General features: G+C 40.5%; 1 protein-coding gene across 3 annotated transcripts in view; it reads left to right on the forward strand.

The window, feature by feature from the left end:
- UBXN2B (UBX domain protein 2B) overlaps positions 1 to 12,280 on the forward strand; it is a 38,893-nt gene extending 26,613 nt beyond the window's left edge. For 2 of the 3 annotated variants that reach the window (XM_030795077.1, XM_030795079.1), the window contains 4 exons: positions 201 to 338; positions 5,323 to 5,382; positions 6,737 to 6,898; positions 8,184 to 12,280. In XM_030795077.1, coding sequence (XP_030650937.1) covers positions 201 to 338; positions 5,323 to 5,382; positions 6,737 to 6,898; positions 8,184 to 8,346 — 523 coding nt within the window. In that variant the 3' untranslated portion in view covers positions 8,347 to 12,280. The remainder of the gene's footprint in view (positions 1 to 200; positions 339 to 5,322; positions 5,383 to 6,736; positions 6,899 to 8,183) is intronic. The other variant, XM_003256009.4, reaches the window with a different exon arrangement.
- The last annotated feature ends 13,173 nt before the right edge of the window (positions 12,281 to 25,453 follow it).

The raw sequence follows: 25,453 nt of genomic DNA on the forward strand, positions 1-25,453 counted from the left end.
TTGAGAACCAGTAAGGAGTAATGTGAGTGACTTTAAAAAAGATCTACAAGGACTAATCAGTCATCATGGAAATTTTTGTGTTATAATTTAAGCCAAAAATTATGTTTTCCAGTGTAGCTCATGAAATAATTACAGTAATCTCAACAGTGTAGTTTAATTCTTGAAAAACTTAATGATAACTTTTTCCCCCTTTTTAAAAGAGAGATTCCCCTGGAGCTTCAGCGCCTTGTTCATGGTGGCCAAGTGAATTTGGATATGGAGGATCATCAGGATCAAGAATACATAAAACCTAGACTGAGGTTCAAGGCTTTTAGTGGAGAAGGGCAAAAACTTGGAAGGTAAAAATCCTAAAATGAGAAAAATACCTTTGTTGAACATGAATTTTTCTTTGAGAATAAGAAAAGCAAAATGACCTATGAAGTAAAAAACAAAAATATGAACCATGCACATTAGATATCTAAATCTGTTAATAGTATTATATTATTATACCGCTATATCATTATGATATTAATTGTGATAATAATACTGTAATTTATATTAATACTTAGATTGCAGTTACCATGTTCCTGGCCCTCTAAGCCCTATACATGTGTTATCTCACTTAATCTTTACAACAGCTCTTTGATGTAGATACTGTTATTACTTCATTTTGCAGATGCAGTAGTTTGCCCAAGATGATTGAGCTAAGAAATGACTAGCATGTGGGATTCAAACCCGGGCACTCTGACTCCAGAGTTTGTGCTTTTCACCACTATATTATATGCCTCTTTCAGATTACCTGGTTTCAAAGGAGAGAATTGTAAAGGGTCGTCGATGAGATAAAATAATGGATACCTTACATCACAACTTAAGCATGCATGTCTGCCATCAGTAATGACCAAGCTCTTGCAGCAGGAGCAATGTGCTTAGCTTTGTGATTTTCAATAGTTTTTAAACAGCCAAACCCTTTTTTCACGTAATGGAAGCGCAATATGTAAAACCTGAGCTCCTCTGATTGTCGGTGAAAGAAGGCATTGTGTCTGAGACATTTCCAAAGAACCTTAGGACTTTGAAGAGCACAATTTAAAAACCAATGCACATGGCAGAATGTATGAGTGGTTTCCTTTATAATAGCCATGGCTTAATGTAATCTTAGAAATTGTAAAATATGTTGGTAAAAGTTACCCTCTACTCGTCCACATATTGTTGCAGGTGATATGAAATTGCCGCATTGGTGATGTTTCCAGTGTATTCTTTGGTGCATCCTTTGCTTCTCTTCATGTGATTCCTTCTCTTCCAAGCCCCTTCAGTTGCCTGGTGTACACTGGTTGTCTATTCTCCCCTTATTTTTCAAGATAGGAAAGAATTCAATATTGCTTCTTTATGCTTTGCTATCTCTAGTCTCCCTTTCTGTATTCTCCTGATAGAGACTGGCGCTGGGGACATAAAGGAAATACAGGAATTTATGTTGACCTGTTTTTCTTAGGACACAAACTCTTCAATTTTAAGTCACAGGTTTACTTGGAAATTTTCTCCCTCATCTCTCTTTCCTGCCAACACATGTCAGGCTTCTCTTTCTTTCTTTTTTTTTTTTTTTTTTTTGAGATGGGGTCTTGCTCTGTTGCCCAGACTGGAGTACAGTGGTGCAGTCATAGTTCACTGCAGCCTTGACCTCCTGGGCTCAAGCAAGCTTCCTACCCCACTCTCCTGACTGGGACTACAGGCACTGCCGAGCCCAGCTAATTTTTTTTCATTTTTAGGTTTTGTAGAGATACGTGTCTTACTGTGTTGCCCAGGCTGGTCTTGAATTCCTGGCCTCAAGCTGTTTTTCTGCCTTGGCCTGCCAAAGTGCCTGGGTTACAGGCATGAGCCACTATGCCTGGCCAGGCTTCTCTCGAATTGTATAATATTATGTTTTTACTCCTCTTGTTGTGATCAACATATATATTAATTTTCTAGCACTTCCCATTTTTACTTAATATTTATTGAGATTACGATTTTTAATTAGAATGCAGATAAAATGCCTAGTCATCTCTTTGCTATATACATATTCCTTCTCTATTATTTAAATGTATGACCAAGAATTAATGTTAGACTGCACATCCTTGTTGGTAGACCTACAGTAAATCTAGACTTGGAATTGAAGAAGGTAGCATAAAGGGAAGGCAGCTGAGGAGAGCCAGTGATTATTAAACTCATGAAAATAATGATATTATCTGATGATAGTATCTCACAGAGGCCAGTCATTTTCCTTATAAGGCAAATAGAGAAAATAACAGAAAAGAAAGGAGAAACTGATGGAAGAAAGTGACAGATCAGTGGTAATAATGCCATGTTAATTTACTAGCCATATTGATCAAGATTTTGATTATAGAAAACAGAATCTACTTGCCGGTAGTAATAGGTTTCTTACAGGATCTTGTGTAGTTTATAGAATATCTGGAAGAGACCAGCAAACCAAGCTTTCCTTAGCCAGGAGAAACAAACACAGTAGAAGAGTGTTCCAGAGAAAACAACTATGTCCCCCAGTCAGGTGCTCGGTGCCCATGAAACTAGGGACTAGATACTAGAACATTCCATCATAGAAGAAATAAATGCCTCCACCACCTTAGTAACCAGAAGAGCTACAGAGTTTCCACTTTGCAGTGCTTACTTCCGCCAAACAAGTGTATGTTTGTTTGCTTGGTGGAAGGGTAGAATCATGAAATCCTAGCTGCAAGAGTCTGAGAGATGGAGTCTTTAGAATTTTCAGCTTCTAATAGAAGGAGATAGCATGAAGATGTGAGCCTATGTGTACACAAACCCAAATGTTGAATAAGCAAATATCATATATTCTAAAGTGAAGAATTACATAGAACATTTTATATTAAAGATTTACATTAAGAAATATATTAAAAGCTTAATAGTTAACCTTCATTTAGAAAGTAACTTTCTAAAATGGCTTGGTTCTCAAGAGTTCAAGACAATTATTTACTGAGCAGGAAATAAAAAGAAGCAAGTAAAACAAATGAAAATAATCTATTGTCTTCCATAGATGGCAGTCTGATTACACACAGAATGTTACACAGATGGGAACTGAATCTTTTCATGTGATATACAATTATGGTGCAAACCAAAATGCCGTAAAAATGTTACATAGTACCCTCACATAATAGAAGAAAGCAAACCACAGATATAAAACTGCAAATTTGCAATGGTAGAACAAACTGTATTATTGAATAAAAATTAGCTTGTTGAGCTAGAGTAGTGCCTAACAAGTAAAAGACCTACAAAATCACGGAGTCATTTTTAATAGGGAGGACTAGCGAATAGGCATTCTTGGCAGGCTTTTGAGCTGGCGTGTGTAATGATTAAAAATCATGATTTGAAGCTGATCTTTCTGCAGAAGAAACAGTCACTGCCTGTTTGTCCTACTGTTCTCTTCAAAAGATTGTGCTTGCCACTCTCACTCACCTGAGATTTGACTTCATCTGGGGCCCTAGACCCTGAGGGCTCTCTTTAAAACTTCAAAGCCTTACCTTATCTCAGCTCTTCAACAGCTGTGGCCTGACTGAAGCCTGACTGGGTTGTCAGCCCCTTGCGACTCAGTACTTCTGGGGACAGTCTCAGCTGTGCTGAGCAGGCAGTGCTGTGCCTTGCCAGTCTCAGAGGCCTGAGCTGCTTTCCTAAACCCCCTCCTCGACCCCTGCCCCTCACTCTCAGCAAATTTCTTTGCTTCCAGCTTCATTGAGAAAATAGAACCTGATGGGAATTCACATTCTTATTATGTTTCCCACCAGCCTTCAAGCTGGTCATTTCCATCCTCTTCTCCCTCCATAAGTTTGAAGAAGAGGGTGTTTCTCCTCCTGTCTGAGGGAATTACAACCTACATCCTTTCCTGCCATTTGCCTACAAACCTTGTTGTACCAATTAATTTCTCTTTTCTTTCTTAAAAAATTTTCTTTTTAATGTAAAAGTTTTACTATGGCTTGAACAATTGAATGATACGGAGAAAGTTTTAAATAGCAAACAGATGTGATTTTGACAGCTAAATATTAGAATTAACATAACTTGCCTGGGCACAGTGGCTCATACCTGTAATCCCAGCATTTTGGGAGGCCGAGGCAGGCAGATGACGTGAGATCAGGAATTAAAGACCAGCCTGGCCAACATGGCAAAACCCCATCTCTACTAAAAATACAAAAAATACAAAAAAAAAAAAAAATAGCCGCATGTGGTAACAGGCACCTGTAATCCCAGCTACTTGGGAGGCTGAGGCAGGAGAATCACTCGAACTCAGGAGGCAGAGGTTGCAGTGAGCTGAGATTACACCACTGCACTCCAGCCTGGGCAACAGAGCAACACTGCATCCCAGAAAAATAAATAAATAAAGTAAATTAATTAACATGACTTTTTAGACTGGTTTTTTAATACCACACTACCAGCTTGTCCAGCTATCTATCTGTGTGGTTCTGAGCATGTCTTTTAGTCTCTCTGTGACTCGGTTTCTTTTAGATAAAATGATATGGTTGGCCTAAATTATGTTGAAAGTCCATCCATTCCAGTTCTCAAATGTTACTATTCCATATACAATAGTTTCATTGTCACATACACACATTTTCTTACCTAGCTTCCCCATCCTGTATTTTCTGTTTTGAGAAAAAGCATACCTGGTCAGAATCTGCCTTAAACAGAAAGCAGTAGATTACAAAAATAACAGGGAGGCAACTTGGTGTGTGGAAAGAGCCCAAGATAAACCTCAGCTCTCTCACTTACCAATAGGAATATTGGGGGTAACTTTTTTTTTTCCAGAGTTGTTGTTAGGATAATTATAATGCTAATAGCCAACTTTTAGTAGTACCAACTATATAAAAGCACCATTTGAAGTGCTTATGTGTCCTAATTAATTTAATCTTTACAACACTGCTGCTGTTGTCTCTCAGGCACAATAAGGGTAAGTGACTTGCCTGGTGTCACAGAGTAAGTGCAGAGTTGGGATTGAAACCAGGTAATCCAGCTCTGGGAACCATGCTGTTAACACTGCTTCCCAGGCTGATGTAAATGAAATAATGCATGTGGCAGAGGTGGTAATGGTGGTAGTGACGGTGATAATGTGTATACCTGGTTATCAGTGAGGCAGAGGTAAAGAGGACCTTTGCATTCAGTGTCTCATGTCTTTTCTCTTGGATTTTCATCCCCCTCCCTTGTATAAGAAACGCTGGACTGTTGGCACAGTAAACCAGATTGGCAGTGCAATTACTTAGGCCCTCAATTCCAAATTGAAAAGAAATTCCTTAATATCTGATCATTTATTTTAAGTCATAATTTTAACCTTACGTATATTTTTATGTATCCTCAAATCAGTTCTAAAATTAGCGTCAGGAAATGGCTAAAGAAAGAGAAAGTGTCAGCAGTTAGTACCAGGTAATTTTATCACTTTACTGTGTACTCTGAGAGAGAAACTTTTTGAATGGGAGTAAGAGTCATGATGATTTAGATTGGACTAAAGCCCAGATGCTCATAGAACTTTTATACTAGTAATATGTAGATACATGTGTGTCTTTCTTCCAGAAGAAAATAATCTATAGGAAACCATCTAAATCTCAGTGTTCAAGAGAAAAAACTTCAAGGCTATCAAAAATTCCTTGAGATGACTGAGAAAATTGAGCTAAATTTATTTTAATTATTTAACCAAAAGAGCACTCCTCTATTTTTGGCATTCACTTTTGGCATATACTGGCTGATCATCCTGCTAGTGTTAGAAGGGGCTAAGACAGCAATGCTAGGGGTCACTAGTAACCAATTTCAAATGGTAAGATGTTCTATCAAGCTTCATTATGAATTTATTGTCATGTAATAACATTTTATTCCTCACTAGTACTTAGAAGTTATTTCTCTTTTGCAAAGCAGTGCTTGAATCAGATATTTTTAAGTAATATTAACCAAGTTTAAATTAAATGAATTTAGTGCTGATAATATGTACACAATAGCTGGCACCCGTTGGAACACTGTGTTCTAGACACAATATTAAGGACTTACTGGTATAATATACCTTCATAACATAGTATTATTCCCTCACTTTATAAATGATAGAACTGGGATTCAAAATGATTGATGTACTTACTCAACTTTACACAATTGACATAGCTGGGATGTGAAACCATGTCTGCCTGTGCTCTTAGTGATTCTTTGACACTAACTCAGAGTTGCTCATATTTCTAAATAAAACTGGTTTGCTAAACAGTGATGAAGTTGCAGACAGTTAAATGAGGAAAGGATGCAAAGTTAGGCCTTTTTTTTTTTGAGACGGAGTCTCGCTGTTGCCCAGGCTGGAGTGCAGTGGTGCGATTTCGGCTCACTGCAAGCTCTGCCTCCCGGGTTCACGCCATTCTCCTGCCTCAGCCTCCCGAGTAGCTGGGACTACAGGCACCCGCCACTGCGCCCAGCTAATTTTTTGTTTTTTTTTTTTTAGTAGAGACGGGGTTTCACCGTGGTCTCGATCTCCTGACCTCGTGATCCACCCACCTCGGCCTCCCAAAGTGCTGGGATTACAGGCGTGAGCCACCGCGCCTGGCCAAAGTTAGGCTTTTAAGAGAGATTAGATAAACCAAATAAGAATCATAGGATCCAAAATAACTTTAATATAATGAAAGAGGTTGAAAGAACTATAGGAGACTCAGATGAAGCCATGTTCTAAGTGTGTATCTGCTGTCTTCAGTTTGTCATATATTTTACATATTCAGATTTGTGTTCTAATTCTTTAATTCTTCTTTTTTAGCCTTACACCTGAAATAGTCAGTACCCCTTCCTCTCCAGAAGAGGAGGATAAATCAATACTTAATGCAGTTGTTCTTATTGATGATTCAGTGCCAACAACAAAAATTCAAATCAGGTTAGCAGATGGGAGTCGTTTGATACAAAGATTCAATAGTACACACAGGTAAGCCTCTTTACCAACAGTGTCCTGTTTACTGTTACATACACTGGATTGCTTATCTAAGTAAAACTGTATGTGACTTGAGTAATGAAAAATATTATATTCTTTAGGTTTACTTTTGAAGTAAGTTTTTGAGAGAAGAAACATTTTTAAAAGGACAATAGCTGTGTATAAGAAATGAAATACGTGGTATTCAAACAGTCTCTATAAACTATCCAAATTCTAATGTGATCTCAGATATCACACAAAAATAAATTAAGAACTATAGTTTTACGTTTTTATTAAAACTATATGAAGCAGAATCAGATTTAATTTAACATAGTAAAACCTTGTGGGGACTTTATCCATTTAAATATCTGTGATAATTTTGATTGGGATTAATTTTCTGTATAGCAAATACTTCATAATATAAATGTGTATTGTAAATCAAGTTTAATTGAACTTTTGTCAAGAACTTCAGATAGTTTTAAATGTTTCTTTAATATTGATTTGTACATCAACATTTTATTTGTCCATTGAAGTAAGACTCTAACAGATGTATTTATGATTTTGTTGAATTACTATGTTTATGTGAGAGTAATTTTTTAAAATTATTCCTATGATAATACATTTCATAGTTTTAGACTCACCTTGTCACAGGCCAATCATAGTTACCTTTTTCTGGGTCATATGCTGCTAACATATTTTATACTCCGAAAAAAGTACAACCTGCACTTTTTTTTTTTTTTGGAGACAGAGTCTTACTCTGTCTCCCAGGCTGGAGTGCAGTGGCGGGATCTCAGCCCACTACAAACTCGCGACTTCCAAATTCAAGCAATTCTCATACCTCAACCTCCTGAGTAGCTGGAATTACAGGCAGCCACCACCATGCCCAGCTAATTTTTTCTGGTTTTAGTAGAGACAGGGTTTTCACCGTGTTAGCCAGGCTAGTCTTGAAGTGATCCGCCCACCTCTGCCTCCCAAAGTGCTGGAATTATAGGCGTGAGCCACCGTGCCCAGCTGGACCTGCACTTTTAAAATAACAACGTTAGTACACTTACTTTATGCATAACTTACCTGGAGATTGTTGCCATTTTACAGGAAAAGTAAATGTTAAGTACATACTAAAGTTATTTTACCTTTTAACTGAAGCCTAAGATAAATCCTTTAATTGAAATACTATATATTAAAGAAAGTTACAACACCTTTATCTAAGGATTAAAATTTTGTTATTTTTATTATGATTCAGTTTTAAGTTTACATGAAAATAATGATTTTTTATATTACAAATTATTTTTCTCTTCTTCAGGATCCTGGATGTCCGGAACTTTATTGTACAGTCTCGTCCTGAATTTGCAGCTCTTGACTTTATTCTTGTGACTTCATTTCCGAATAAAGAGCTAACAGATGAAAGCCTGACACTGCTAGAAGCAGATATTCTTAACACTGTGTTACTCCAGCAACTAAAATAATATTGTTCCTGTCCATGCAGTAGCATGTGGGAATAGATGATGTGCCATATTAATAAGGACAATACTTCAGCATTAAAAACAACCAAATTATTTTTATTATTTTTACAGATAAATTTTGGTTTTATTGTTATTCTGTCTTCCAATCTGAATATAGACAAATTCGGATTAGGAATAGACCTTGAGATAAGTATGTTTGAGTTTTTAGTTGAAGGACTGGCTTATGTTGATAGTTTTTGGATTTCTAGGCCAATCAGTTTGTTACATGCTTAGTGTTAATGTAACATTTGTTTGCAGAAAAAAATGAACAAAACCCCTTTTTGATAAATGCATTTGGTAAAATTTGCACTAAAGTTTCTTGATGCAGCATTGACCAACAGCCATTAAGAAATCTTTTGATCAAATAAGTTGAAAATTTGTCTATAATATATACTGAAACGTGTCTTACTTTGATTTTGAAATTGATCATACAATAATTTCTCCTATTAAGATTTTACACATCCTTTTTACTTACTGATATAGATATATTACTACTATCAGAAACTACAGTTTTGCCTTGTATTTTACAGAATTATGACTGTTGTGAACTTAAACAGAAACACATAAAGGTCAGCAATTTCTTTTTTTTTTTTTTTTTTTTTTTGATACGGAGTTTTGCTCTTGTTGCCCAGGCTGGAGTGTAATGGCATAATTTCTGCTCACCACAACCTCTGCCTCCCAGGTTCAAAAGATTCTCCTGCCTCAGCCTCCCGAGTAGCTGGGATTACAGACATGTGCCACCACGCCTGGCTAATTTTTGTATTTTTAGTAGAGACAGCATTTCTCCATGTTGATCAGGCTGGTCTCAAACTCCCAACCTCAGATGATCCACCCACCTCAGCCTCCCAAAGTGCTGGGATTACAGGCATTAGCCACCACACCCGGCCTAAAGGTCAGCAGTTCTTAAGAAGATATGGTAAACGGCAACAACATTTTAAAATCAAGTAATTACAGTTCCTCCCAGAGCTTGCATTGATCACATTCATTTATTCATTCAACACATTTTTCTAGGAAACTCACTGTATACACTAAATACTCTTCTATGTGCTCAACCTAGAATGTCTTCTCCAGAACAAGACTAGTGTAGAAATACAGGAATGTAAATTCTGTCAGACAGACTAGATCTAAAGAATTACCAGCATAAGTGTTTGCATTTCTGCTGAAGCCAGAAGCTTTTCCTTCTTCCCGGACACCATTTCATCCTTAGTTATCACTTCTGGTTAGTTTTCCATTGCCACCATAACAAGTTACAAAATGTGGCTTAAAATAGCACAAATTTATTGTCTTCACAATTCTATAGGTTAGGAGTTTCGCAGTGCTAAGATCAATTTGTTGGCAGGGTTGCATTCCTTTAGGAGGCTCTACAGGAGAATCATTTCCTTGTCATTCCACCTTCTAGAGGACATCCTCATTCCTTGGCTTGTGGCCTCCTTCTTCCATCTTAAAAACCAGCGCTGTTTCATCTCTATGACCCTTCTGTTACCATATATCTCTGACACCAGCGTGGAGAGGTTCTCTGCAGGACTCATGATTAAATTAGGCCCACTGGATAATCTCGGCTTATCTCCCCGTCTTGAAATCCATAGTAACCTTAATTACATCTGCAAAATCTCTTTTACCATCTAAGGTTACATACAGGTTTGGAGATTAGGACATTAACATTTTACATGGAACATTATTCTTGCCTACTGCAGTTCCCACCCACCCCCCGCTCCACCCCTGTGTTAAAGATTCAGATTCATCGCAAGTAAATTTGCGTCACTCATAGGTGCTCAAAAGTCACAACCCATAATTACAGCATCAACTCTAAATCCAAAATCTTATCTGAGTCTCACCAACTCAAAAGTCTCAAATCTCACATTAAAGCCATCTAAATTAAGTTTGGGAGAGGATGTGTGTGATTTCTGGGACATAATTCCATCTGTGCACTTGTGAACCTAGAAAACAAGTTATCTGTTCCCAAGTATGATGGCATGACAGGCAGACAATAATAGTTATACACATTCCTGTTCAAAAAGCAGAAATTGGGATGAAAAAAGGAGCCATTAGCACCAATCAATTTACAAAACCAGCCAGGCACCCTCCTTTAAGTTTCAAGGCCTGGGAGTAATCTTCAGCTCACTGCTGTTCTCTGAGCTTGTTGACTGTCTCAAGAGTCATCTTTACTTTTTCACAAAAGGTAGCACAAGCTTGCAGCTATCAGTTTATCAGTTTGTTTCTTCTTTTATATTCTCTAAAGCTTTCTGTTAAAAATGGTGGTGCTTCTGCTGCTATAACGTTGTCAAGAAACTTGTGGGTCTCTTACATATGTCACGGGGATGCACTCATTTAGATAGGAGGCTCCTCACATATCTTTCCTGGAAAATCCTGTCTCTGTTTTTGGCTTTTTCTGAAATAGCTGAGAGGATTTATGATTCACACCCTTAATATCTTCAAAGAGTCTTGTGTGTGACCTGATATTCAGACCTTTTGATGTTTCTGAAGTATTAGCTAAAGGTTATACAGCCATATCTTCATCAGTTTCTCTAGAGAAGGCTGTCCTGACAGTGAATCTTAGTTTTAGTGGCTTTTGCCATTTGAATAGGCCACGAATTTCCCAAATCATCAAGTCCTGGTTTCTTTATATTTAACAGTTCTTCTCTCAATTTATCTACCTCCTTCCACATTTTACTGTAATCAGCAAGAAGACAGCAGGCTGTACCTTCCACAGCTCGCTTGGAAATATCCTCAGCTAAATATTGAAATCATCACTTAAAAGTTCTGCTTTACACAAAACTGCAGGACACAATTCCACTTAGCTTTTTGCCACTATGTAACAAGGACTCCTTTCCTCCACTTTTCCAATAACATATTCCTCATTTTTTACCAACAGTCTATTCATGATGATTTAGATATTCTATGGCAATCGGGGTATTCTCTATTATGCTCCTTTCTTCAAGGCCGCCCTAGCATTAACATTCCATATTTCTACTAACAGTCTGTTTAAGGCAATTTAGCTTCTTTTCTGGCATACTCCTCAGAATTCTTCCAGCCTCTACCTACTGCCCAATTCCAGAGCCACTTTTCCACTTTTGGGGATTTGTTACAGCAGCACCCCAGGTACCTAGAAAAGTCTTTTATGCCTGCTTCTCTGCCAGATGACTTGAATATCCTACTAGATTTGGAATTCACCTTTCTCCAAGGTCACTGTTTATTTCAAAGAGGTGAATTTACCTGTGCTAGGGTTTTCACACTGGGAGTGCTACCAGAACTACCACAGGATGAAAGTGGTGAGCCCACCACTGCAGAGAAGTTTTCTCAGTGCCGTAATATAGAGGAATTCTCAAAATAAGCCCTACACCTTTTCACTTACTGAAAACAACTTGGGTAATGTATAACAGCCAGCCCCATTTCAAAAAGATTACCAGGGGTAAAACAACTTTTTCATGGGTCAAAATCATCTTCCGAAGAAAGTGATTTCTTAAAAGAATTGAACATTGTAAATCAAAGGGCATTGTCCTGTTTTGGATTAACAAAACAGGAAAAGTAACCAATCCTTGTAAAAGTATTTGAAATTTTCTTGTTTTTATCAGTTGAGTGCCTATAGATGCACACGCAAAAACAACTGCCATTTTTGTATATAATAGTCTTCCAAGATAGAGATTTACATTAGGAGAGAATTAAACATCCAGGAGGGATAAACAGTATTTCACGTGTGCTATGTAGTGTTTTGCTTCATTGAGAGTCATTTTCATGAATTATTTTTACTACTGCAGTCATCTTAAATTTATAATCATCTCAAAAAAGATGTCACAATGAACAGACAACCATCTGTGAGGTCAGTCATTTTGCATGATGTATGTAATCAAAAAGTTTGAAATGTCTGCTTACTAATAAAGAATGTTTTCACTGAAACTTACTGGAAAGGTTTTTCAAATTTTCTTTGATTTGTAGTTTTGAGTGCCTGAATAGATTGTTTTAACATAATAATATTTCCTGTGGTTTAATTTCCCTTGGTGCACCTTTGAAAGCGACAGAGAAGGAACTGGTTGTAGCAGTGTTATCTGAATATCCTGTTACTCTTTCTGTTTTTATTCTACCCAAATAAAAAGGTTCAGGTGCTGCTTTTTTGCCACAATGTATTTCTGAAAACCTTGTCACAACTGTGAAAGCAAAGTAAATCTTGGGACCCCAGAATCACTAAGCTAAAGGGAAAAGTCAAGCTGGGGACTGCTTAGCACAAACCTGCCTCCCATTCATTCTATTCAGTTATCTCTGTTCACTGAGATAAAGGCCTGTCTGATTGCCTCCTTTGGAAAGGCTAATCAGAAACTCAGAAGAATGCAACTATTTGTATCTTATCTACCTGTGCCCTGGATGTCCTCTCCCACACTTCGAGTTGTCCTGCCTTTCCATATTGATCCAATGTCCATCTTACATATATTGATTGATGTCTTATGTCTCCCTGAAGTGTATAAAACCAAGCTGTGCCCCGACCACCTTGGGCTCATGTCATCAGGACCTCCTGAGGCTGTGTCACACTTGCGCATCCTTAACTTTGGCAAAATAAACTTCCTAAATTGAGACCTGTCTCAGGTATTTGGGGTTCATGCAACATATGTTGTTAAAAAGTGCATCATGTTGAAGCGGCCTTGTCTGGGGCGACCCCTAAGGTTCGTCTCACAGCCACAGAGATAAAAAATGCAGACACACAGAGTGAGGTTAAGAGCTGAAGTTTAATAGGCAAAAGAAAGAGAATAGCTCTGCTACCAAGAGGGGTCCTGGAAAAATTGGTTGCTAATCCGCAGTGAAATGCAGGGGGTTTTATAGATGAGCTAGTGGGGAGGTAGTGTCTGATGTACATAGGGTGCAAAAAGCCAGTTAGGAAAAGGTGTGCCATCTGCATAGGGTGTAAATCTCTGGCAGCCCCCACCCCAATCTTTTATTATGCAGGTGGGTTCTCTGCCTGAGCTTCTCCCTGTTGCTCATTTCTTACTGTACACATGCTAACAAAAAACGGAAGATGGAGTTTCCATGATGGACATGTCTGGCCCCCAGGTAACCCTTTTCTATTGGCGCAGCTGCAGGCATCCTCCCGTGCAAGCTTCCAGCTTCCTTACCTATGTTTGCAGCTCGATCTTTCAGGCTGCTCTTCATTAGAAAAGAAGTGATTTCTAGGGCTGCTTTTTGTTAAAAGGGAAGTTCTGCTGAGGACTCTTTTGCCCTCACTATCTGCCTAGATAATTTATTTCTATATCCTGTATTAGTGTTTGCCCCTTAAGAGTGTCCCTGATCAATGATGTGAATATATATGTGACCAATATTGTCATAAAAGCTAATAATTTCTATAATCCTCTGTAAAGTTTTTAATTGAAGTATCTTCTAACTCAAATAGTTTATAAAAAGAGTCCTAGTACACATGTGTAACCATGTATATGTATGTGAAAGGATGACTCTGTAGGCTCAGACTCAGACCACGCCACACCGGTTGCAGTCAAGAGATCTTTATTGGAGGAGTCCGAGGGAGAGCCGAAGCAGAAGAAGAAAGAGAGCGAGGGCTCTGCAGCCTCCGTCTTTTATGCCTAGGGACGCTACGTGGGGGTCGCTGGTTGGCTGAGGGGCTGGGTCTAGGCTGAGGCGGGAAGGCGTGACCTCTGATTGGCTCCTTTTGGCCGGCCTGTGTTGGGGAGGAAGAACCCGGAACCAGCGCCATTAGGGTGCTCTTGTTACCTAACATTCCTCCCTTTTTTGTTTTTTAAGAAGTGGGGAGGTGGGCGTCGCTGTTCGTCTGGCTACTTCCTGCTGAACGGGGGCGTCGTGGGGAAGGGATATTGGAGGACTGTAGGGGCGGAGCAACAGCAGGAGGCCAAAGAAGACGGCGCTGAAGGTGAACACTTCCCGGGGTGTGAAGTCTAAAATGTCCCTTGTAAGTAGAGGTCATCTATGGACACGAGCCATCCGTATGGCAGGGGAGGATCTGCTATGAGCCACGTGTCTTCTTGGAGGGCCTGGAGGAAATGTAAGAAATTACAGGTCCTGGAGGCGGAGGCAATAGGTACGGGAGTCCTGGTAGTCTTCCTCGGTTGCTAGGAGTTGGTAGTGCCTAATGAGAGGCTGGTTAAAACTCTGGTTAGATAAGGAGGAGATTCGTTGTTGTATGAACTTTATTAGGCAAGGGAGGAGAATACACAAGGCCGCTATGCCTAAGAGGGGTCCGAGAAACGGTAGGACCCAAGCTAAAAGAGGCATTTTTTAGAGTGTCCCAGGAGAAGGAATGAGAATCTGAGATGCGTTGTCTGATCTCAGAAGCTTTGTCCTGTATACGCTGGGCAGCATCTCACACTATCCCTGACTGATTAGTGTAAAAACAACACTCTTCCCCTAAGAAGATGCAGAGTCCTCCTTTCTCAGCAGTGAGGAGGTCTAGGCCTCGGCGGTTTTGGAGAGTCACTGCTGCTAAAGAGTCTATTTGAGATTGTAAAGTAAGGATAGATTTTGTTATTTCTTGTAAACTGTCTGAGAAATCTTTTGAGAGGGTGTGGTAGTAGGATAATGACGTGGACAAGCTGCCTATTCCAGTCCCTGTAGCAGTGGCTATTTCTAATCCTGTAAGTAGGGGTATTAGTTGCACGGCTCTTCGCTGACGGACTTGAGCTTTGAGGGGTACTGATAAGGTCTGATTCCCTGGGACAATGTCAATTTGGGGGCTTAGATAGACTAAGGTGCAGGTGCCTGTCCAGTTAGTGGGGAGGCAGATATAGGTTGACATTCCACATAAGAAGAATATGCCTTGGCTGGGTAGACAGAACTCGTTATGTATGTTTAAAAGGTGTGTGAGTTTGTTGTTTTCATTCTCCCATACTCCTAGAGTACTTGCTAAGGTGGCTCCAGTGAGCGGCTGGAAAGGGATGTTGGGAGTAAACTGAGTGGCTCCCTGTGTTTTATTTTCCCATTGGAGGAAAAAACGTTTTGTATCTATTAGGAGCCATTCGAGAGAGCGATTGAAAGAGGGGATGAGAAGGCACTCACTAGTGGTGGGGGCGCTGCTGCAGGGAGTCCAGGGGTGAATGGTCATGCAGGGAGTATGTCTGCCATTACAGAACCCGGACTGTTTGTTGAGTAGGGAGGGGGTGATGATTTTGGGGGGCCCAGAGAAGCGGACAGGCTGGTTGAATGGAGCTGTTTGGGTGACTTGAAAGCTAGCATGATCCATTGGGGCTTGAAGTTGTAAGGTGTAATTACACTGATGCGGTGGTAGGTGCCCTAGAGGCAGGCCAGATGACAGGTTGCACTGTATGCATAAAGGGGCTTGGAAAGTTAAAATAGTATTTGTGGTTACAGGGCCGTGTATGGGCTTTTTATTGTTTGTGTAACGGGTGATGTTGGAAATGTAAGAAAGCAAAAGTTGGGTTGCACGTCCTGTCATGGTATTTTTGGTCATATCAGAGATGGGGAAGACGGCTAATGACTGCATGTTTAGAAGTTGGAAAGGGTCTTTTCCTTCATAACGAGGGTGGTAGGTCAAGTTGGTGAAGACCTAGTTTTTTGTGGGAATGGGAGTGGCAACATAGCCAGAGGTTGATAGAGAGATACACAGCCAACAGTCATTTGCCAGGGAAGGATTGGACTGGTTTAACACAGTGTGAGTTAAGTTGAGAGTCTTGTAGAGGTAATTAGGAGCTAGTGGAAGGGGAGAGGTGGTTGTGTGAGGTGTTGAAGGAAGTAGGAGGGACACGTAGGCAAAGAGTAAAAAGGAAGGTAAAGAGGGTGCTCTGGAAAACGAGACCATTTTATCCAGTCTGAGTTCTCTCACCTATGTTTTTTGGAGGAAGCGGTCGTTCCTCAGGATTAGTGGTAGGAGCCTTTTAGTCTGGGATGTTTCTTTCTGAAATTGGAGGTGCAAGTCCTCTAATTGTTCACAGGTGTCTTGGGATTCCTGAGCTGATGATCCCCGACTTTGGGAGGGCCAGAGGTGGAGACAGTGCCCCAATACCCCTGCAGAACCAAGAAAGTAGCTCTGGTATTAAGGAGGAAAATGACGAGACGCCCATCCACTGTAAGAGGCACCCTGGGCTCCTGCGTGGTGATGGTGTGTGTCGGGGAAGAGGTCCCAGGGCCCCGTCAGTCGTAGGCCGCTAACCCAATGAGATCGGCTTCAGGACGGGGGTCTGGCCCAGCTCCCCCGAGGGAGCTGGGGCAGTTGGTCGCCCAGTGGCCGGATTGTTGGCACTTGGGGCACGGTCTTTTGGGTGGCCTGGGATTAGGACACTCACGAGCCCAATGGCCTTTGTTCCCACATTTAAAGCAGGGTCCAGGGGGTTGGCGGTGAGTGGTGGACATAGAGGCATGGCGTCTGATAGGCTGGGTTGAGGCCTTGAAGGCCTGAGCCAACATCTGGCACTTTTGCCTCCTTGCCTGCTCGTCACGGTTGTGGTAGACTTTGAATGCGGTGGCGAGGATCTCTGTCTGCGGGGTAAAGGGACCTCTGTCTAGCTTTTTTAGTTTGGCCCGAATGTCTGGGAAGCTTTGTGCAAAGAAATGGGACATGAGAAGTTGCCTGCCGTCGGGGGCTTCGGGGTCTATGTTGGTGTATTGTTGGAGTGCCTGTGTAAGGCAGGCGAGGAAGGCGGATGGGTTTTCATGTTTTTTCCTGAATGATTTCGTGAAGTTTTTCAAAATTGACTGCCTTTTGGGCTGCCTTGCGGAGACCTGTTATTAAACAGGTGGCGAAGTGGTCCCGGGCCAAGACACCGTTCTGGGAGTTATAGTCCCAGCCAGGGTCATGTTCGGGGACTGCCTGCGCCCTGATGGGTAGGGCTGGGGTTGTTTGGTGAACCTGATCTGCATAAGTACGGGCCTGCTCCTAGACCGGTCTGCGCTTCCTGAGAAGGAGGGGGTTAGAGAAATTCTAATGTAAGAGGTGGAGTTAGAAGTGTATGAGCCTAAGCATTGACAAGACAGTCACAGAGAAGGGAACATGGACAGGAGCAATATATTTTGTTCGTGTAACTTCTGTAAGAGGGGCGACGACGGAAAGGTGTGATGTGGAACGAGAGGTGGGAGGGCTGAGCGGCGGAGGGGAGGGAGCTGGAGGGGTCGTGGAGGAAGGGGAAAGGAGAGAGAAGTTGGGGGAAGTGGTAAAGGGCGGGGCTGCCGCTGGCCGGGCGGCGGCAGGAGGGTGGGCCTGAGAGTGGTGATATGGAGTTAAGATTGGGGGAAGGTGAGGGCAGCGATACGATGTTGAGGGTTATACAGGGCTGTGGGCATAGGGGATCTCTTCCCATTCTCCTGTTCATTCACAATATTTAGAGGCCCATAAATGGGTCATTTATTTTGGTTGTTTAAGGGGTGGTGAATTTGATTAAGCATTTAGGTTTGAGGTCGGCGGCAAGGCCTAGGGTAGCCAGATTGTCTAGAAGGCATTTTAGGGGAGAGTCGGCTGGCAGGGATGTGGAGCCTCCGATAGTGGGCAGTGATGGCTAAGAGGGCGTCCCCTAATTAGCCGAACACTGTAACCAGGTTCAGAGCCTTCGGTTGGTCGTCACCAAGGCGAAGGGACTGAAGGGCCAACAGGATGGCCGAGGGACCGTGAGCCACCTGGTACCAGGATTTTGTATGTAGCCAACCGTATGGCGCGGGGCGGAGGCTCAGGCCGGAGGGGCGAGGAGGAGAGAGAGAAAACTCCATTCCCTGTGGGTCGAGGAGGGGAAGCGAATGATAGGGGCCTACCACTGCCGTAGGGGCGTCGGGGGAAATGTGTTTGTGGAGGCTCCGAGTCATGGCACCAATGAAAGGGTGACTCTGTAGGCTCAGACTCAGACCACGCCACACCGGTTGCAGTCAAGAGATCTTTATTGGAGGAGTCTGAGGGAGAGCCGAAGCAGAAGAAGAAAGAGAGCGAGGGCTCTGCAGCCTCCGTCTTTTATACCTAGGGACGCTACGTGGGGGTCGCTGGTTGGCTGAGGGGCTGGGTCTAGGCTGAGGCGGGAAGGCGTGACCTCTGATTGGCTCCTTTTGGCCGGCCTGTGTTGGGGAGGAAGAACCCGGAACCAGCGCCATTAGGGTGCTTTTGTTACCTAACATTATGTGTGTGTGTGTTATAGCACATGGAAATAGCACGTGTGTCCTAAAACTAATAACTAGCTCTAATCCACTTAGCTTAACAGTTTTGCCTCTTTGGAATTTGTAGCTATGACCTGGGGATCTGTGCAGGGGAAAATGCTCTTTTAGAAAGTTTGAACTTGATGATTCATTTTCCTTTAGATAAATGTTTCTTTATTAAGGGAGGAAACCACCCCTCATATTGTCTTATGCCCAATTTCTGCCTCCAAAGAAAGAAGAAGTAAAAACTAAAAGGCGGAAATGAAATCCACAGGCAGACAGCCCAGCACCGCGCCCTGGGCCTGGTTAAAGATCGACCCCTGACCTAACCGGTTATGTTATCTATAGATTCCAGACACTGTATGGAAAAGCATTGTGAAAATCTCTGTCCTGTTCTGTTCCATTCTGATTAGAGGTGCATTCAGCCCCCAGTCAGGTACCCCCTGCTTGCTCAATCCATCACGACCCTCTCACGCAGACCTCCTTAGAGTTGTAAGCCCTTAAAAGGAACAGGAATTGCTCACTCGGGGAGCTCGGTTTTTGGAGACGTGAGTCTTGCCAGCAAAGCTCCCGGCCGAATAAAGCCCTTCCTTCCTTAACTCGGTGTCTGAGGGGTTTTGTCTGTGGCTTGCCCTGCTACAATATAAAGCAGAGACATTCAGAATCATCCTCAGCAATGGCTACCTTAAAATTTCCTTTGAGTCCTATAGTTTGATTTCATGTGGCTTCACTGGCACAATTCCAAGTGCACCTACTCAAAGGAAAGCCACAGGGAAAGAGAATGCTGATAAACCACTGTTTTGTTGATTGTATCACAACACTTCTTGCTTTCTTTAGGGGGCGTAACAGTTAACTAACTTATTAGCATGGACTTAAAGACTTCACACATAATTAGCAATACAATGTTTTCTGATGGCTTATTGTTGAATTAAGGTGTGTATGATAATTAGGAAACATTAAAAGAGGACTAAGAAAGGTTTTTTCTCACAAGATTCTCTTTACTGTCCTTTACCTCCTTCAGTTTACACTGGCTTGGAAATAGTGTTTAAAATGGCTCACAATGGCCGGGCGCGGTGGCTCAAGCCTGTAATCCCAGCACTTTGGGAGGCCGAGGTGGGCGGATCACGAGGTCAGGAGATCGAGGCCATCCTGGCTAACACAGTGAAACCCCGTCTCTACTAAAAATACAAAAAATTAGCCGGGCATGTTGGCGGGTGCCTGTAGTCCCAGCTACTCGGGAGGCTGAGCCAGGAGAATGGCGTGAACCCGGGAGGTGGAGCTTGCAGTGAGCCGAGATCGCGCCACTGCACTCCAGCCTGGGTGACAGAGCGAGACTCCATCTCAAAAAAAAAAAAGTGGCTCACAATTAGTGTCAATATTGGAGCCAGTGCCTTTTCTCACTTTAACATTGGAGATAGAAGAATATTTAAAATGAGTACATGTCCTTTCTGTTTTATGCCTTTGTATTGATTTTTGGTTTGTGTTTCCCTTACATAGTGTACCTTTCAATGTACTTTTTAGAACATTCTTAATTATAAAAGGTCTTTCCTCATAGTTTCTGTATTTAACATCTTCCCTTTATTCTTCAGTTTTATCTTTGTGGGAAAGGCTTGTTTAACAGATTTTATCATTTTTATCAGGAATGGTAAAAACTATAATGTTTAGTTTTCTATAAGTATCTATGTTGATTAAAAAGTAGCAACTATAAATACTACAGATATTCAGAGCATCAGTAGACTTGAAAGTGAAAGCATGAACTAGTTGATACAAGTGGAGGTCCTGCTTGCCCTAGCCTGGAATTTGTGACTGTATGTGGGCTTTTGAGAAAGAAGGTAGTAGGATGAAGTTATATCTTGTAGAAAGAAATGTTCATCCTTTCTACAAACTGATAACAGATTCAACATTCCAGGGGATGAGGTGGTAGTTTTTATTAATACAGTAAAATTACATGCAAATACCATGTTTAAACATGTATTTATAAAATACGTAATATTGAGGCTAGGAGGGATTTCTTTTCCCCTTTGAAAACCTATTATAGGCCAGGCGCAGTGGCTCATGCCTGTAATCCCAGCACTTTGGGAGGCCGAGGCGGGCAGATCACGAGGTCAGGAGCTTGAGACCATCCTGGCTAACATGGTGAAACCCCGTCTCTTCTAAAAATACAAAAAATTAGCCGGGTGTGGTTGCAGGCACCTGTACTCCCAGCTGCTCGGGAGGCTGAGGCAGGAGGATGGCCTGAACCCGGGAGGCGGAACTTGCAGTGAGCCGAGATTGGGCCACTGCACTCCAGCCTGGGCGACAGAGTGAGACTCCATTTCAAAAAAAAAAAAAGGAAAACCTATCATAAGTATTTGTAACGTAAGTAGATGTTAGTGTCTAGAATATGGTGTACATTGGTGTTCTATGGCAACCCAAACTAATCTGACTTTGTTTAATATTAAGCATATGTATGGTACTTTTGCAATAAACAGTACATGACTTTTGGAGGTTTTTATGTTTTGTTTTCGTTTTTCTGTTTGAGATGGAGTCTTGCTCTGTTGCTCAGGCTGGAGTGCAGTGGCACGATCTTGGCTCACTGCAAACTTGGCCTTCTGGGTTCAAGCGATTCTCCTGCCTCAGCCTCCCAAGTAGCTGGAATTACAAGCATGCACCACCATGCCCTTCTAATTTTTTTTGGATTTTAGTAGAGACGGGTTTTCACCATGTTGGCCAGGCTGGTCTTGAACTCCTGACCTCAAGTGATCCACCCACCTTAGCCTCCCAAAGTGCTGGGATTACAGGTGTGAGCCACTGCGCCCAGCCAGGAGTATGTAACTTAGAGATGACTACTTGGACTTACCACTTATTGAGGGCCTACCAAGAACACAGTCCTGTATTTGCAGGCAGCACATTACTTAGGGTAAATAACACTCTCTTACAGTTTGTCCTTCTGACCTCAGCTTAATAAATGTAATTTCTTCAGAAAGGCCTTCCCTGATGCCTCAATCTAAAGCCATCTCTTTTCTCTCTCAGTTACTTTTTACACTATTCACCGTAGCATTAGCAATACCTGATATTTTCTTGTTAACTTGTTTGACTAACATGCTCCTTTCCCATTCCTCTAGATTCTCCACTGTGTGTCCCTATAGCTCAGAACAATATCTTACATACAGAAGTCACTCGGTAAATGGTTAATTAGTAATAAATCTATGAATGAAGAATAGAACCCTCTGGACCTTGAGAAAATATATACATTAATGTTTTTTAAATGAGAGAACAGTACCAACGAAGTTGATGCTGGTGATAGAAAAATGTATGTTGACTGGGCACAGTGGCTCACACCTGTAATCCCAGCAGTTTGGGAGGCCAAGGCAGGAGGATTGCTTGAGGCCAGGAGTTCAAGACCAGCCTAGGCAACATAGCAAAACCCTGTCTCTACAAAATATTTTTAAAGGCTAGCAGGGTGTGGTGACACATGCCTACAGTTCCAGCTATTCAGGAGGCTGGGGTGGCCGAGGATCACTTGAACCCAGGAGGTTGAGTCTGCAGTGCCATGTTCATGCCACTGCACTCCATCCTGGGTGACAGAGCAAGACCCTGTCTTAAAAAACTTTGTATATATGTATATATACATACGTATGTATATACATATATATATATACACACAGAGACACATATAAAATATAATATATATGTTTTGATTGAGTTTTAAAGGGAGGAAAAAGGCATTTTAGAAGGGATGTTGGTTCATTTCTGGGTGTTGGTAATATCTATATAGCTTTAAGTGAAGTGTCCTTGGCAGTTCCCCATGGTAGAACGGGGAAGAAAAAGCCGAAGGAATGCCCATATAAGAACCCACAGTGTGTGAAATACCTACGATTTTCTTAATTCCAGCAGTAGTAACTGCTGTGATTCTAGAAGTCTGGAGATAAGGAAGAACACTGTGCTATGAAGACATTTTAGAAAACCTCAAGCTGTTCAGTAACTATTTTTGTTTTCACGCTGAAACAACCAAAGTTTCCTTGTCACTTGTCATACAATCTGATTGCTTACAGTATGATTATTATAGATTTTATTTTTATATATGAACTCTATATAATGCAGGCTATATAATACAAACCTGTGTAATATCCATTTTTCAATTTATTTTTATTAAGTTTCACATATTCCAACATTTTCAGGCTTTGAATGTAATATCTCATCATCATTTATTTGTTACCTGACTACTGACACCCAAAAAATGTGAAAGAGGACTTAATGAGATTCTAAATCTATGTAATAATTTTTTTAATAAAAAACTGCAGAAAATAAGATGATACTAGAGGCTTTAGTTATGTGGCACTCATGCCTCTGAAATCAAACAAGTTCAAGTAGCTGTTGACTTTGGCTACCCACTCAGTTTGGCTGAACTTATAAAGAAAATTCTCACTTGTCATTATATATTGTTTTTGTTCTCTAAATTAACTCACTTACGCAATCTTTCACGCAAGCAAACGCAGTAGAAATGACCTGGACTTACAGATTTCCAAACAACCTTTATAAACAGCCAAGGGTATCTGCAAACACGCCTGAGTTTCAATGTTCTTTTTGGAATTATTTTTCAGAAAAAACAAATGATATTATAAATTCCTCTTAATTTGGATAGTTCTTGAAAGTACCCTTTTATGCGTGTTAAAATATTCAACCAGTAATTACTTAATTTCCATAGGTTTTTATTACATATTATAAATAAAAATCTTAAGTATATTTGACATTAAAAATGGCACTAAAATTTACAAGAGATCAGGAGTTCTCTATATTTAGTTCTTAAAATGAGAAACTACTTTTAACATAGGACTGTACCCACAAGCATCTCAATCGTTTTGTTTTGGATGTAATGAAAATAGCAAAAAGAAGTCTTGATGGGTTTCCAGGTCATGTTCATGCCACAGTGAGTGCATGGCATATATTAATGTGATCCCACCTTCTTAGATGCAAAGGATCACTGGATAACTCACAAACTCTTTTCTTTCTCTAAATTAGTTTTAAATTAGGAGGGGCTACCTTAATTTAATTAGTGAAAATAATAACATTATAAAAGATGTTTGCATTTCTAAAAGTTTTTAAATTTATGACAAGTTATTATTTTATACCTGCAAACAGATCCCCTAATTCCACTTTCTACCACTTTTGATTGTTCACCAATCAAAGCTAAGATTTTACTTAGATAATTGCATTTAAGCATATGCAAAAACATGTTTATTTCCTCATTATTCTTCCTGCTGTAAGCAAGTTGGTATTTACTTTTACTCATTGTAAATATGCCAAAATATTTTAAAAATCTTCATACTATATGTAAATAGGGTAGGGTAGTGGTGGCGGTCTTTTGTTTTATTCATATACTTCTAAATCTCCAACCAACTTCCAATAAACTTTCATAAACTTTCCATAAAGTTTCAAACACTCTATAAACTTTCACTTCCATTCCTCTTGGGTTCTTTTTTCTCATTGTTCTCCATATACTTCTAAATATTACTTCCAAAACTTTCTGACTCACTGGGAACTTTCCTTGGAACATTGAGTTCCCCTGAGAGTAACATGTCAGGAGAAGTACCAAGTGTGAATGGAATCTTGCCTGTGGCAGGGCAGAGGTGGGGCACCGTCAGCTCTAACAAGGCTAACTAGAGGATTGGAAGAGCAAAGCACTGTAACACAGACAGCTTTCATCAGGAATATCTTTACATATAAGATAACATTGGTATTGGTGCCAATTCAACTGCAAAATAAAATAGTTGTTTATCGATGATTCTCTATCGAGTCCCTTTAAGGGCAATCTGAATGACTTAACTACAAAAATCAGTTTACATTCAACACTTGGGGTCATCTAATTTGTAAATGGAGATATATCTATAAATACCAACAATGTAAAATCCTATATAAACATAAATCCTGAAATATCTCTACTATGTCAGCACTTGTGTTTGTAAAGCTCTTCACTCGTATACAAAACTCATTATTTCAAAAATATGGCTTCCACGAGAACCCTTAGAGATCAGCAGAATAAATCTTATCCCCATTATTTTCATGGGTAAAAGTTGAGTGACATGAAGAATCACATCGTGAGTAGAGATGAAGCCAGTATCTCCTTCTGGTTGGCATGGTTCAGTTTCCATTGTCCTACAGTTTTGGGTAACAAACATTGTCCTTATTTCTTAATAGTAATTAGCAGTGTAGGTACAGAGATATTGACATATTCATTTTATACATTATTATAAAGGATTAAGTAGTTTTCTAAAGGATATTCAGAAAATATGGTGAGTATTCAGCATATTAAGTAATTTTCTGAAGGCCATTCAGCAAATGTAATTTTTGGCCTCACTGCCAAAAGCATCCTCAGATGAAATGTTAATGTACGAAGATTTGGTAGTTTGGGTTCTGTTTAAGTTTCTTGTGTGGAGTGTTCTAATGTGTTTTAATGTTTTGATATATTTTCCTTGAATGTTTGCTGTTTTTGTTTTGTTTTTCAAACCTATCATAGAAACTTTATTATATCAAAAATGATGTGGCAGAAAAAGCAGAATATTTGAAAGGCACTGGCGCTAATTCTATAAGAATATTATGTTTTTCTTTAACTGGAGATAGGAATATCAAATTCTTTTTTTTTACATTGATCTAGGGCAAGAATCTGGTATTCCTATTCAACTGTAAGCCAGAAAAGAATAGACTACATCAGATATCACTGGTTGGCAGCAATTAGAATATCAAGAGTACTATTGTTTATTACATTTTCACTTATTTGACAAAGTGACTTGGATCTGATACAACGACCCAGGCTGTAAGACAAGGAACTGTGTGGTTTCCACCTACTGATATGTATGTATGGGCGAGGAGCCACGTCAGGTAACAGTGAGTGATGAGCTATGTTTTTTTCCCCCCCAACATGTCATTATCTGGCAATAAATACTTAAGGTCATAGAGCCTGTTAATCTTTACAAAATCAAGGTGCTACTTGTAGTAAAACAAAATCTTATAC

Source organism: Nomascus leucogenys, chromosome 16 (genome assembly GCF_006542625.1).
Source record: "Nomascus leucogenys isolate Asia chromosome 16, Asia_NLE_v1, whole genome shotgun sequence".
NCBI classification, from domain to species: domain Eukaryota; kingdom Metazoa; phylum Chordata; class Mammalia; order Primates; family Hylobatidae; genus Nomascus; species Nomascus leucogenys.